General features: G+C 39.0%; 6 protein-coding genes across 6 annotated transcripts; 2 read left to right on the top strand and 4 right to left on the bottom strand.

The window, feature by feature from the left end:
* Positions 1-1,923: 1,923 nt before the first annotated feature.
* On the top strand, positions 1,924-2,583 carry J056_001108 (DNA-directed RNA polymerase III subunit rpc8; the record flags this gene model as incomplete). The annotated part of the gene is made up of 1 exon (XM_009270736.1): positions 1,924-2,583. One exon carries the CDS (start codon positions 1,924-1,926, stop codon positions 2,581-2,583), a length of 660 nt encoding a protein of 219 aa, XP_009269011.1.
* A 957-nt stretch (positions 2,584-3,540) lies between these two features.
* On the bottom strand, positions 3,541-4,084 carry J056_001107 (uncharacterized protein; the record flags this gene model as incomplete). Its single annotated transcript, XM_009270735.1, has 2 exons — positions 3,541-3,763; positions 3,801-4,084. 2 exons carry the CDS (start codon positions 4,082-4,084, stop codon positions 3,541-3,543), a joined length of 507 nt encoding a protein of 168 aa, XP_009269010.1.
* Positions 4,085-4,213: 129 nt separating this feature from the next.
* Positions 4,214-4,949, top strand: J056_001106 (L-azetidine-2-carboxylic acid acetyltransferase; the record flags this gene model as incomplete). Its single annotated transcript, XM_009270734.1, has 3 exons — positions 4,214-4,567; positions 4,619-4,727; positions 4,780-4,949. 3 exons carry the CDS (start codon positions 4,214-4,216, stop codon positions 4,947-4,949), a joined length of 633 nt encoding a protein of 210 aa, XP_009269009.1.
* Positions 4,950-5,009: 60 nt separating this feature from the next.
* On the bottom strand, positions 5,010-6,864 carry J056_001105 (uncharacterized protein; the record flags this gene model as incomplete). Its single annotated transcript, XM_009270733.1, has 2 exons — positions 5,010-5,852; positions 5,902-6,864. The coding sequence occupies 2 exons, from the start codon at positions 6,862-6,864 to the stop codon at positions 5,010-5,012; spliced, it is 1,806 nt and encodes a 601-aa protein (XP_009269008.1).
* A 346-nt stretch (positions 6,865-7,210) lies between these two features.
* Positions 7,211-8,112, bottom strand: J056_001104 (Survival of motor neuron-related-splicing factor 30; the record flags this gene model as incomplete). Its single annotated transcript, XM_009270732.1, has 4 exons — positions 7,211-7,299; positions 7,346-7,377; positions 7,428-7,512; positions 7,560-8,112. 4 exons carry the CDS (start codon positions 8,110-8,112, stop codon positions 7,211-7,213), a joined length of 759 nt encoding a protein of 252 aa, XP_009269007.1.
* A 272-nt stretch (positions 8,113-8,384) lies between these two features.
* On the bottom strand, positions 8,385-10,307 carry J056_001103 (uncharacterized protein; the record flags this gene model as incomplete). Its single annotated transcript, XM_009270731.1, has 10 exons — positions 8,385-8,680; positions 8,709-8,765; positions 8,813-8,903; positions 8,976-9,002; positions 9,050-9,303; positions 9,350-9,580; positions 9,625-9,663; positions 9,713-9,754; positions 9,804-10,239; positions 10,290-10,307. 10 exons carry the CDS (start codon positions 10,305-10,307, stop codon positions 8,385-8,387), a joined length of 1,491 nt encoding a protein of 496 aa, XP_009269006.1.
* Positions 10,308-15,134: the final 4,827 nt, after the last annotated feature.

Genomic DNA, 15,134 nt, shown 5'->3' with positions numbered 1-15,134 from the left:
AGGTGTTCCATAAATTCATCATAGTATCACATATTCTATCGATATCGACTCTAGAGTTTACTAGAAAGTCGAACAACTCATCATCACTGCCTTCAGTGCTTTTTTGTAATAAGTATTGATTCATTTGATCATCTAGCCAGACTTTATATCTCGACAGCAACTGTAAAGTGAGTTTCCAAAATTTACCAATAATATCAATAATGATGACTTGATCATTCCAGCATCTACTTAAAGCCCAATCTAATCTTTCAGATTGTTTAATCGTGTAGCTTTCACCTGGTTGACAATAAATAAGTGGAGAATGAAAAGCACCCTCAACGACACCAACTACCTCCTTAAATCTTAGCTGAAAGTAGCTACTCAATTGAAATCTTTGTAGTAAACCTTTTCTTGCGTTCTGCCTCAATTTTATAACAGAATCGATTGAAGGGGATAAAGATTCAATTGATTGAAGGAATGAAATGAAAGATTTGTAGTTGTGTTGGAATTCGTTGGGTCGACCAACAGCGAATAAGTCTAATCCGAGTCTGTTTAAGATGATGAGTTCAATTTGAGAGTATAAAGTGTTTTCATAAAAGTCATAATCAGTTATGAGATCATCAGAAGAGTTTGAGATGGATGTTTTTGATGGATTCAAGGATTCACGTATCTTTGTAGAGTTGTGACAGGATTCGAATAGGTTAGTGATTGGGGATATTCTTTGTTTGATCAAGTTAACGATGTTATTAAAGAGATGAGAATCATCGAGTGAGTTTAGAACTTTATACGAGAATTGTTTGAAAGTGAATTGAGCTCTATCTAGACAGCTTAGAATCTCATATGATCTAATAATTTCAATCAAGTCGTTATCTAGAGATTTATCGTAGTTGAACAGTAGTTGGATGAAAGTAAGATCGATTTTGTTTAATAAGGATGACTTTAGTGTTTCAGTTGAGTTGCTTTGAATATAGGTAGATGATTTATTGAACAAGTAGACCAATTGATTGAATTGAAGTGAAATTCTTTTCAAATGTTTTGGTTTATCTTGATCAACAGAGTCGATGAGTGTGGTTATGTGGTTGCTGTAATTAGTAAAGTCTATAATATTATTTAATCTCGAAATTTCAATCTTTATAGAATGACGATGTTGTAGACTCATCTCGACATCCGACTTGTTGGATTTGATTTCGTGTATCTTAGACTAAGATAATGTTAAAAGTTTAAAAGGATAAATCCAACGATATCGACCCACTTTCAACCTAATTTTGAACTGATTGATGTGATTGTTTAGGATATCCAAGTAGACTCTATCATCTTGTAATATATTTGAGCTATTTACTAATTTATTGTAATTGCTATAGATTTGATTTACTGTGTTTATGCTGATATTATGTTGTAACACAACTAGATCCTTCTCATAGTCATCAATTTTATTTATATTCTTAGTTAATAAGAACTTTGATAGATTGAAATCATCTGATAATAAATAATTTTCATCTAAATTCGTCAATAATTCCATTTCAAGTCAGTTCACCGTGATGGATGTTGATATACAAAGGTTTGTTCAACTGTGCTAGCTATAGCGAATTACTCAATAAATTAGAAAATTGGTCGAGAACGGGGAGTGGTTCAGGTTGCAATCCGTTATAAAAGACAAGCTAAACTCATTTGGATGGAATGATCAGGTCAGGTGTGATGTTCTAAGTGAGTTAATTATTTATTCTAAAGCCTTTTATTCATTCTTACAGACAAATTATCCAACCAATCAAATTTAAATGTTTTTAATTTGATTGAATTTATTCATTCAAACGCTAAAGGTTCGCTTGGGCTATAGAGTATATCAAGTACTTATCGCCCCACAGACGCTCTACCAACTCAAATAAAATCTGAGCTTCATAATTATTTTATCAATTTACTAAACAACCCTTCTTGATTCCTCTTACCATGTTCATCTTATCTCTAGTCAAGGACACGATCCCTGTTATCCCTTCAAATCTCAATTTAGAACCTTCAATCGCTATTAGAGATAGCATTAACTCTAAATATTCTAATAAAATATTACAAGATGTCGGTTTATCCATTTCTTTACATTCTATCATTCAATCTAGTCAAGGCTACCTACAGCACTCTAATGGCAACGTATACTACAAAGTTACTTTCAACTTACTCGTTTTTAGGCCTTTTATCGGTGAAATCTTGCTTGCTAAAGTTAAATCTACAAATCAACATGGTATCATCGCATCTATAGACTTCTTCGATGACATCTGGATACCTAAGAATCAGTTACCTGAAATTTCAGAATTCGATAGCGCTGAGAATACCTTCTTTTGGCTCGCTGGTTGGGAAGATGGTGATCCATTCACTTCTTCACCTGAACAAAGAGCTTACATTGATATCGGTGAACAAATCAGAATCAGGGTTGAAGCTGAGCACTTTGAAAACGTCTATCCAACACCCAAAAAGAAGCAACTTGATGATCAAGAGGAAGCCGTACCAACAGCATATAGATTAACTGCTTCAATCGATGGCCAAGGTCTTGGTATTGTCAGTTGGTGGGAACAAGATGATGAAGATGAACAGGATGATAGCGCAATGGATCAATAGCTTATTTGTACACTAAATTATATTATATTTTATTATGATGATTAAATCTGAATATGTTGTCAAGACGATACATGTTTAAACTGCGTCCATAATACTTCTTAAAGCATGAGGATTCAAAGGGAGTTCCGAATTTACTTGAAGCATTTTTTGACTTGTGTCGTAATTTTTAATCTGTTGGTGGTTCTCACTTATGCCGAACTACCGAAGTATCTTTGGTATGTAGTCAATTGCGGTTTGAAGAACTCGTAAAGGGCTTGTAGAGAGTGTGCGTTTCTGAGTATTGGACTTAAGGTGAACCGAATGTCGATCTTGGTAATCTTTCTTCTTAATGTGATTCTGGCCATTATGTCTTTTGCATATGAAAATTCTATGCGAGATGGTGTCCTTTGTTCCACGCGCACTGCATTTAGGTGAATCAATCAGACGGAAACGGAAACGGTAGGATTTGGTCGTGGGAGAAATCCCCTGAGCGTAGCTGGGTGGCTAGGCATCTCGTTGAGTACCCTGGCCGTTTTTCTTTTGCTGCTGTCAGCTTTCCAGCTGATACTTTTTGCGGCGTTGGCATTAATGTCTGATATTATAGAGGCTTCTACTTTTAGGGGTGCTGTATACCGCTCGCGCATTCTGCGTCGCATAGCTGAGTAAGAAGCTTTGAGTGTCAGGTCACTCCACATAGTCTGGTGGGTTGACCGTGTCCTTCCCTCGCTGGCGATTCTGTCCGCTAGTTCGTTAACTTAGATATCCACATGTCTTGGGATCCAGCCCAATTGGACAACTAGGTTTTTTCTCTTTGTTCGTTTGATCCAATCGATTTTGTCAAGTACTTGCTTTATCAAATATTGACCTGTTTTTGTTGTTTGCAGTTAAACCATTGCCGAAAGAACCGCCTGACTGTCGCTATGGATAGAGACTACTGGCGGTGTAGGGATGTGTGGATTAACTCTTCTTCGACCAATTCTAGAGCGAGATATACTCCCAATATCTCTGCTTCGTAGATTGTGAATTGGCTGTCAGTACCTCATTTGTAAGATGAGCTATTCCAGTCTCGTCTGTGTGGAAGTTTAGCTGCATAGCCTGCCGCAACTTGCCCCTCGGCCAGAGATCCATCTGTGTAGAAGGGTCATGACGTATTGTATTGATTGCATAATTACGTATTCTCTGCTTTTGCTCGTTCCTTATTCTTCGCATGTGAAAAGCTTAGTGTTGCAGGTACCCACGGCACGAAAGGATGAGGTACTATGGTTTCCATCTCCTTCAGGCCCTCGAGCATTGGTTTGGCGAGTAATACTGCGTTCAAGGGCGAGACGAACTTCTTCCTTAACCTCCGCAGAATGCTTGCGGTGATGACGTGTGCGGGGTGATCGCTAGGTCGAGTGAGCGTTCTCAACAGGTAAGATTCATTTCTCATGCGAAGCCTCTCGGTTGACGACAACACTGCGGTGTCGAAGTGGAGCATGTATAATGGAGTTGTTTGTACTGCTCCCAGAGCCTTCCTGAGCATTCTGTTCTGTAGCACTTCTAATGTGCGGATAGCTTGACCGTGCTTGTAGGGATTTATCCAGACATGTCCTCTAAATTTAAACTTATTATTACCCTGATAACCTCACTAACCTTTAAAACATACTGTCAGATGGTGTACCCAGCAGAATCAAGAAATTCATCTACAAAGTTAGATTCCACCACCTGGAACTTACCAGGTCAATTGAAATTACACATACATCACTTAAATGATCCCTCAATCGCGCCAAAACAGCTCTTAAGCAGGCTGCATCAGTTGTTTAATAGCATAATCGATCAAGGTCGCACATACCCAATTGAACAGCCTATGACTCAAGAACAATTTACTTCCTACTTTTTCACTGCTGACCTTTTCATCGGGTTACTTACCGATAAGCCGATCAACCAAATAAGCGATAATGAATGGGATCATGTTTTAGGTGGATGCTACTACGTCAAACCAAACTATGTCGGTAGATCTAATCATGTGTGTACTTTATGCTATACCTCACCGCAATTTACTCAATCAATTATTCAGATATGCAATGCCGGTTTCATTGTCAATCTTCACAAAAGAGGTCTTGGATTAGGATCTACACTAGGAAAAAGCTACTTACACTACGGTCCTAAATTGGGATACAAAGGCTGTAAGTTTGCTCAAACATACTCAGCAAGACATCACTTAACCCATCTCATCAGCCATATTCAACCTTGTTTATCAATCAAATGTCGCTAGCTCACGCATTTGGGATGGTCTTGGTTTTACAAGGGCAGGTCTCGTTCCAAAGGCGGGTAGACTCCTCGATACTCAAGGTAATGAATACTACGACGACGCAATCATCTATTATAAGGACTTCGAATCTTCATAACTTTCAATTTATTTCATTTCAATTTATCAATATACATTGCACTTTTATCACTCTTTTCCTTCACTCTTTAATAGCATCTTCAACCTCTTTTCTCCATCTTCTTTGAATGTCAATCGATTCTCTGAAGATTTTGTATTTTGCACCAAGCAACAAGCTATCCTTCTTAGGACAGTTTGGTTCGATTGTTTCACCAGGCTTTGTCATTTCCGTCATCAATTGCCATAACCTTCTCTTGTTATTCTCTCCAGTTTGCTCCGCTTGCTGTTGCTTAGCGATCTCATCGAAATCCTTCATTTGCGATAATTCATATGCATACCTTCCAAGGATTGCACATCCAGCAACGACTGGTCCAGATGCTGATGCAGGTAAGATTAATGGCATTTGACAAACGTCCGCAATTAATTGCATTAATGCCCTATTCTTTACTTGTCCACCTGACATATAGATTGAGTTCACCTTGTGTCCTGATTCATTCATTTGATCGACTATGTGACGAGTTTGTAACGCAATAGCTTCAAGTGTAAGTTGAAACTTTCTAGCCAAGTCTCCTAACGTTCCGTCTAATCCCAACCCAGTTATCATACCTCTCATTCTTGAGTCAGCCAATGGTGATCTATTACCGTGCAAATCTGGGTAGAAGTGCATGTTTCTGTTTATTTGGTTAACCGTCTCTACACCTTCTTCTACCCTTGCTTTCTCCAATAATTCTCCGAGTATGGTAAAGATGTTTGTCTTTCTTTCATTTGCAACCTTCTCTAATTCGGGATAAGCGACGTGTGTTTTCAAAATAAAATCTATAAGTTGTCCCGTGGATGACTGGCCTCCCTCATTCATCCACCAGCCTGGGAAGACTGCATTTTTGTAAGGTCCCCAGACACCTTGAACGAATACACCTTCTGGTGACTTTGTGTAGCTTGATTAGACGGTGCTTTAATCGAAATATATCACTCACTTGTACAATGTGACATGTGGATGTACCTGCACAAGCAGCTAATCTGTGTGCACACTCCTCAAAGGCGACAGCGTCTTTTGGTAAATCTTCGCCCTTTTTAGCCGACTTGGCAGCAACTGTACCAATCCATCCAGCATAGGCATCGATAACTGAGCTTCCAACTGCTGTGCCTTCAGCTAAGCCCAACTCCTCGGCAGCTTCCTTTGTCAAACCCTTGCCAACAGGTAATCCACCAGTTAAGACAAGACCGTTCTTGTTTGGTGCACCACCAATTGGAATAAAGTCTTGATGAACGAGGTCACCGAGGCCAATCTGCTCCAAAAACTTTGGATCCCATCCAGATGGATAGGCACCAGAAATTGAAGGTGTTACGTAAGTGAATTTAGAACCAAGTGAGTTGTTAGATCTTGCTAATGAGCGAGTTGCTCTGTATGACAACCAATCAGGTAAATCAAAGAACATACACCTTCTAAAATCTTCAGGATCCATGTGGTTTTTGAGCCATAAAGTCTTTGGTATCTCCATTTCCAAGCTTACGGTACCACCGACGAATTGTAAAGGCATTGCACCTGTTGAGTTGATCAGGTTGGCTTCCTTTTCAGCTCTATGATCTGCCCATAAGATAATGTTTCTTTCGCCGGATTTACCAAGCTTATCATTATTGGATACAGTTATTGGGTTACCGTCTCGGTCGGTAACTGCCAATGAGCATGTAGCATCAAAAGCAATACCCTTTACAGCTTCTTTTGGAATTTGAGCTTGTTTGACGACATCCCTGACAGATTGACTGATATTACCCCAGATGTTGGCAGATGATTGCTCAAAGATGTTGGCGTCGTTCGCGTCTCTCCAAGTATGTGTGTTGTAAGTTGATTCAGCAATAATATCACCGCTGGTTGATAATAAAGCTGATCTTGCTGATCCTGTACCGACATCGATACCAATAAAGTATTCTGCTCCCATTTTTAAATTACGTGGTCGTAATTGAGGAAGATTAAGAATCTTGGAGTAAGTTGGGTACCAGACCAATTTTCAACGCCCATATTGCTATTGAATACAGGGTAATTTACATCTACATGCATTTCAAAGAACATTTCCTGATATTCGTGATATTTGTTACACACACCTTCCAAGGCCGATTACGTCATGAAGAATGACGTTTTGAGATTCCGCTTACCAAAGCTCGTTTGTAAGTATATCGCAAGCATTACGCACACGGCAAATCTGAAGCATGGTAAAATTGTGACACTGTATGATACGAACTGAGAGATCTAATGTAGATGCAGATGCAAATGTACACGATACAAATTCATTGATCTTCTAAGCTTTGGTTGAATATGTGCTTATCTCTTACAGTTTTTTGCTCGGTCATCGGTTTACCTGAGCCTGTAACACCAACTAAATCGGGTTTGTTAGATTAGAACACCGCATAATCCAAACACACCTCTGCCGTATGGATTGTCGGGTGTTTTAAATCTAGAAGAAATTCTATCAAAATCTGAATGAAAACAGCCCTTTCGACTCACATGCTTTTGCCTTCAGATCCAGCAATGTGTATACCTTTCTTGTTTGCCTTCTTCGCGAACTTTTGCCAGTTGTTCTGCTTATCATCTAAAATGCGTTAGTCAGGTAGACCACCAAATTATCCAAAGGCCTACTCATTTCACTATTCTTCTGCTCTCTAACTACCGCCTTCTTCTCGTTCTTCTTACGCTTTTTGTCTTTCTCCTTATCATCCTCAATCGACGTCAAGGATTTCTGTGAATCTCTTTGTCGCTTGTTAGTCATATTTATTTTTGTATGGGCATCCATAGCTTTTATCATGTTCGGCTGTACTTGCTCTGTACCCTGATATCCTCTGAAGTTGATCGTGTATACTATCTTTGGATGTATGCCTGAAACGGCTTTGATTGTCGCTGGGTAGAATTTACCATCTTTATATTTTGCCAATACGTCTTCACCTGCCTTAAACGAAACAGCCTCGGGCTCAATTGCAGTGCTAGAGCGTGATGATTCTGCTTGAGATGAGGTGGATGCGGATGGAGCAGGAGCCGAAGCTGCTTTAAGTAGATCGATAATGTTCATTAATTCATCCTTAAGTCCAAGTAGATCTGCGTTTGTCGGATCAGCTGTAAGCGTCTCCTTGACTTGCTCAAGCTGCAATTCGTACTGGCTGATTTCTTCGCTAGACCTGTTGTAGCTTAAACACATGAACAATGCCTTCCGATAACCGCTTACATATTTTCACAAATCACAATCCTCGCCGTCGTTAACAGAGTTACAAGGTATCGCTATTCCCACCCAACTTCAATAGTACAAACAATTATTTGTAAAATACAAGAATTTATACAAGCGTCGTGAAGGTTATGTTTTGTCCAAGAAATTCGACTTGTCAATAGTCGTCATTGGTCGCCGTGTGTTGAGTAGTTATTCAAGAAATTGTCATTGATTTTCTATTCTGCGCTGAATCGTTCAAGCATACATCACTGCTTTTCTATTCTGCGTTTCTTCGCTGATCTCTTCTGTGGTGAAGACGTTGACGCTTTCGGAAGTGTACTTTCCGTTCCAATTCCAACACCATCACCTTCACTTCTCTCTTCGTTTTCGTTCTCATCTGAACTAATATCTAACATCTTCTTAGCTGCAATTCTCCTCGCCTTTGGTGATTGTCCCTTTGCAAGCTGACTAGATTTACCGTCCTCTTCCACTTTGGCACCTTCTTTTGCCTTCTGAGCGCACTTTGGCTGTGAATTCCAATGTCTACATGCCCAGCATTCAGCTTTGCTTTCTTAGAACCGCGTACTCACCTCCTGAGTGCGTCTGAGCGGGGAAATGTCGCTTCACAGTTCGGACAGCAGTAGGGTCTGATTTGGTGGTCAACTTCAACTGCGAAAAGCTCTTTAGTAATTACCTATCATCATTGTGCATGCGGAAATGTCTTTCTGCGTCGTGCTTTCGTGCAAATGACCTTGAACACACACTACAAATGTACGGGCGCGGGACTGTGTGGGATTTGTAGTGACTCTTCAACACATGAGTCAGCAACAACGACGCTATCGTGATTCTCTACTTACATCCAGTGTCGAGTCACGAACAAACTTCTAAAAACATGTCAGCTCATTTATATGTCAATTTCATAGCCGAATACCTTACTGCAGCCAGGAAAGGGACACTTTCTCGATCTCCTGCCGTTCTTTGAATTGGCCGTTGATAGGTTTGTAGCTGAGGTTGAAGTTGGTGAATTAGATGTAACAGAATCTGTTGATCTCGAAGCTGTTCTTAATTCAGCGCTACGTATACTGCTGGATGAAGTCGCGCTTGGCTTAGCAGTAGCATCGTTGTTTCTTGAAGCTGACTCTTGTGGAATCGATGACGAAGCATGCATCTTAGCATTGTTCACTGCTAGTGCCCTTGTTAGCTTATAATACAGTGATTAGTTTTCACGCACTATAAACACCCCCTTTGGGTGACTCTGTTTCAGTCGAGATGCGGAATGGAATCGATGGGGTTCTTTGTGAACCGCTAGCAGGGTACGCTTGATTGAAAAAAGGCTGGAAGTAGTACTGAGGTGATTGTGAGATTTGTGGAGGTGGTTTCATATGTCTATATATTCCATCGTCAGCCAAGGTGTGATCTACACCTGTATAATCACATAAGGCAGCGTCATTTATCGCATAGGCTAAACTGTTCAAATAATGCGCTGATCTACGATCAAAGACTCACCTGAAAGATCCTGTTGACTTAAATCATTTGTCTGACTCCCTTAGGCTGTGTGTTCAGAAGAAACTTTCTCGACTTAGCTGACACGTACAATAATGCGCCGGATACTGGTGCACATCACACCTGTTGGTGTCTTTGTGGTGTCAGGTCGTCAAGCTCTTTTAATTTCGGTGCGAACTTACATGGTGATGGCGATGGGTATTGATAATTATTAATTCCATGAAGGTCCATAAGAGCAACAGTATTTTGTGGAGAGATCTCAAAATTACTTTTGTCATTGTATTGAAGCAGTGCTGCATCTATGGGACCGTGACTAACCAGTCGTGTCGTTGCTTGATCGTCCTCGTAATGAGTTTGCATGCTAGGCTGTTGAAATTGATAACTGCTTGCTGGTGGTGAAGAAAAGTATGTTCCAGTTTCTGTACTGTTGATGTGCTCATATCCATAGCCCTCGTAGTAAGATGGAATATTTTCAGCAAGAATCATCGGTAAATAAGATTGCGGCTCTTGAGTGCCGTTATTAACTCCATTGTGATCTCTTTCCGTGACAAATTTGTCCTCAATTTCATCCGCCAACGTCGTGCTCGTGTTTGCTCTTGATTTGGCATTGTTGATACTCTAGTTATTTTGTTTCAGTTTGTAGAGCATATAGGTGATGTTCAACATACCTTAGTACTATAGTACATCCGTTCGAATGGATCAAGGCTCCGCTAAGGTGCCTTTTGTTGCGATTATTATTCAGGAAGCGAAGTATAACAAAGAACAATGTTTTCGCTAGTGGATCGTTATGAGTCTAGTGCAACCTTGGATAGGGATACCGATAAACAATCCCGCCTACATTTTGTAATCACGTTGGCGTTACACAAAGTCAGCCTAACCGATCAGCCTGAATAGATGTCTTTGATGACGTATTCGATGGACGCGTTAAATAACTCCGGCCCATCTGCCTGGCCGCAAGCTTCTATTGAAGCAGAGCTATAAAGCCGCGAAGACACTCGCAAGTGACCGAGAAAGTTTAGGTAAGTCATTAGATTTGCTCACGAGTGCGAAAATTTGGAACATTCTTTAAAACTTCGGCAACATATCAAGGTTACAAGGATTGAGCAGTAAAACATTTAGTGGAAATCAGGGCTCTTGGGTTATATCGAGTTCTGAAAACTATGTGGAAGTGATGATCCGGCACTACTCTTGGGCACGCAATAAAGGAGATACGGCAGATTTCACCTGTATTGACAGCTAGAATAATTTGAAATTCACACGTTTCAAGCATTTTTAAATTAAAGCTTCTAAGATGTATCTTGCATGTTAAGACACGTTGCGTCCACGGGTGACTTAATTTGGGTTCTTGGATAAGTATCAGTGGAAGCCCTCGCCTATCACCTCTCAACAATAAATTTTGTAAGATAAACTCGGCTCAGACCAACTCTCCAATTTAGATTTCGAATCTGGTTGATAATAAGAAAAAAATATCGTAAGTAAAACACTGAGGGCAGAGATGAAGTTCGAAATCTGAGTAAAACCTTAGAGGCTGTAATTTTTTTACGTCTTAAATAACGGTTAGTAATGCCGGATAAAAACTAAAAACCCTGTCCTGTAATTATTTCCAAATAATTCAAGAATCATGAGATGCTTTACAGTTTTTTCTCATAATGATCGCCTTCGAAACATTTAGAAGATCAACCACATCAGAGCGATATCGCTCTTTCCTTTTGTCTGGTACCTATTTTGACCCTATGAAGTATGAATCATTATGTATGCATTTAGTTTCTGAATTTCCAGGAGGTTTTGGCACGACGAGTTCAGAACCAAAAGAGTGCATATAACTTGAATGATCGAAATCGATAATTATGGCAAATACTCACTGGCAAAGTTAGGATAAACCAGTCTACTTATTGCTAAGAGAGTAAATCGACTACACCTAACCCGCTAAACAAGTAAAAGGAGTTATCTTTGTAGATATATCAAAATCCCCGAAAAGGATAGGATAGGGTATGCTCAAAAGTGACCGGATTGGAGTGCCAATTGGGCCACTTGAATTCAATTGTGTCAAGATGGCAGACAATGAACATAAAGACTGACCTTGGCCATTAAGTGTAGGGTGTCATTCGGTTGTTCAGATGAGTGGAGGTGGAACTGAAGTGAGAAAGACATAGCGTTCGTGGTATGAGAAAGCCCATAATTTTGCTATATTAATTTTTTCAATTATGCTTTCCCGTCCTCATCTCTATTATTACAACATCCTTAATGTTGTTTTGTTCCACTTGTACATTTCGTCTGAACTATGAAAGTTGGAATGCACCTACTGTTGCAAATGTGTGAATTAATTTAGCATGTTGATTACTTTCTAAACTATACAGTTCGTCATAAAGTTTTAAGTATAAAGTTGAAATGAAATTAACCTTTTGAAAATCATCGTCTAGAAGTTGAACTGAGGCTCCTGAAAACAGTCAGCTCTAGTGAAATGATTAGGAACAGTATTCCTAAACTCGAAACCTTTTATCGTCACTTTATGAAGACGTCACGCGATGTTTCCGCCAAGTATCCGCCAAGTATCCGCCCACTGATCTAAAAAGGTACGAACGAAGTATTTGTCTACGTATCGTATCTGTGGTTCCTTATAACTCATAAAAGCTCAGTCTTATCATATGCTGATGCTTAAACCACATACCCTTCAAGTAAAGTCTGACGCGGATGAATTGAGGCTAGCTGTGGCTAATATGATGATGAAATAGTATTTACAACTTAAGGCAAGCAGGATCAGAGATACGAATTCAGATTCGAAGAGAAATAATATTTATAACAAGCTCTGCTTGACTCTGGGAACACGAGTTGCAACGAAGGCCTTCGAGGGTAACATTTTGATGTTTTCGTGTCGATCTAAGCGCATGTTTACAAGATTATGAGAGGCCAGCAAGCCGCAATAGCCCCCAAACATTAATCGGAAAGGCTGAAATGAAAAGTGGACAAAAAATGAAACTTTTTTGGAGCCCAGAAGTCTAATAATTTAAAGCACATCATTAACTGTTCATCGCAGTTTACCCACGAGGACTCATAATGCCAAAATGCGTGCACTAGGTTAAGGTAAAGTTACCCGATTATTCATCTGTTCGCCTTTTATCATTATCGCGATAACTATGCGAAAATTAGAGTCGCAATCGACATCGTCTTCTATTCTGCCAAAACGCGTACACTAGGTAACTTTAACCTTAGGAGCAATTGAAGGTATATCCGAACAGACACTTATTTGGCTGTATCGTATCGTCTTCTTAGATCCAAGAATCACTCTTCACTTAACAGAATCGTACTTCAACATGCTTGACCCGAGCTCTAGAAAATGTTGAGGAAAGATGCATTGATTCTCATGCTGAGTAATGTAGGCTTTTGTTAAGCTTAGTTTAATAGGTATACGGCTTTGTTGTCAACTTTTCCGCTTCGCTGATACTTACTCATCATCGTAAGGGGGTAATGGTACCAACTTTAGAAAACGGCCATGATCACATGTCATTAATGTATATGATTGACAGGCTAGATTTCTTATCTAAACTTAGCAAGTCACTCGTACATGTCGCAGCTAAGCTAATACGAAAAAGTGGTTTAAGACACATTAGGCTTTAACGCATGTGTTAGAGCAATTTCATCGTAGCTAAAACATCATTGTCAATATGACATCGCAATTATTTGAGTTAGATCACGAAATAACTTTATCTTTCCAGCAGAAAAAGCTCACATATTGCGAGTAGCGGGATGAACATAAGATAAAAGTAGAAGCACAACTATCAAACATTAAATATCACTTGACCACACCAGCAATTATGGGTAATACCTCTCTTAGATTTGAAACCTTGCCGAATGGGGCGTCATTCAATCATTTCTCCCAGGACAATCTTTATCGCTTACTTGACCTCATCGAATTTAGCAAATGGTCAGGGTAGTCAAGAGTAATTTCGAGAATTACTCATAAAAACCTATTGGGTTGGAAAGTAGTGAACATCAAAATTGTTGAACGAGTAGCTTTATAGTGTGGCCCATCTATAATTACGATCTCATTACTTGCAGTAGATCTCAAGTGCGTCACGCTATCAACGTTAGAGAATGTCACACTTACATAACTGAAGCGCTCTATATCATTTTGTAAGTGGCTTAGCGCGCTAGATGCTAACCTCGTCAATATTATTGATGAAGTTGGCATATGTGACATCGTTCTACTGACAATTATGCATTTGGCTCAATGCTAAGAAAACAAAGTGCTTATCTATACTCAAGAGAGAGTATACAATTTACTGAGATTTCCGTTGCAGGCAATCGTTTGTTAAGATATTCATTTTAAATGGAAACTGTTACGAATTGATCTAAATTTGACGCTAAGAGTTAAACTGCACTAAATATTAGGGCAAGAGAGAATGAAATAGAGCTAACATCCTTGACCTGTGCTTGTCACACTAGTGAGACAAAGTCCGAGATAAACTTCTTACTCAAATGAGCTACTTCACTTAACTGTTGGCGACCCAAATCATACTTGTATTACATTGATGAAACTCCAAATCTATCAAAATATAACTGTTGGAGCCCTACAAGTTTTACAACTTTGAATTTTTCTGGATTGTACAATGATGAATCTTTGAATTTTGAAGTCAAGTAATTACTATTATTTCACTATAAACCAACTATTACAAATCATAATGATAAACGTGAACTAAAAAAAATTAAGTCTAGGATTTTATCAATCGAAATGTTTAACCTCTGAAAGACCTATCTAAATTAAAACGAGAGAAGAGCAAGAAAAAAAAAAGAAGCATTCAGTTGAGTACCGAAGTAAACGTTCAAACTTTAGGACTTTAAAGGTAAAAAAATCTAGAGTGCCCAAATCAACCTCCTTTAAAGTTGTATGAATTATTAAGAAATCATGTTATCGACAATGAATTTCACATCTGGGAGACATATTTTACGACCAAAGCTAACCATGGCGAAAAAAAAGAAAAACACTAACTTCATTTCATAATTACACTTCTAACGCTTTCGAGAAAATTGTTCTTCTCAAAGAATGAAATTTACTTTGAAAAAATCATTACGTTTTCATAGTTTGTGAGATCTAAATAAAGTAGGATATTATAAACGATAAAAATAATAATCTAAAGGTATATCAGGACTTGTAGTAGGGGGTAATAGTCTTGAAGGAGGTTATCACGACGTTTTTGTCAATCATCTAAGGAAGTTTAGGTTGAATTATGAAGTCAAATCGCCATTCATGCTTGTGTCATAACTGTAGCATATAGTACTTTCATCGTTTTTATCTCCGACCGACATAAATTTTGTGTTTTTCTCACATTGGTTACACAACGGGTTTCTCACCTCACTCGATCAAACAGTTTTTAATAGACCGATAAAGGCAATTCAAATGAAATACATCCCAACAAATCAAACAGGCGAATGAGTATTTTTTTTTTCGACAAGGTAGGTAAAGCGCCCAAGAAGAATTACTTATTTGACGGCTTTTATAGATATGTAAGTAGAAA

The sequence above is a fragment of the Wallemia ichthyophaga genome, assembly GCF_000400465.1.
Source record: "Wallemia ichthyophaga EXF-994 unplaced genomic scaffold scaffold13, whole genome shotgun sequence".
Classification (NCBI taxonomy): Eukaryota; Fungi; Basidiomycota; class Wallemiomycetes; order Wallemiales; family Wallemiaceae; genus Wallemia; species Wallemia ichthyophaga.
This window is presented reverse-complemented; position numbering and strand designations above follow the sequence as displayed.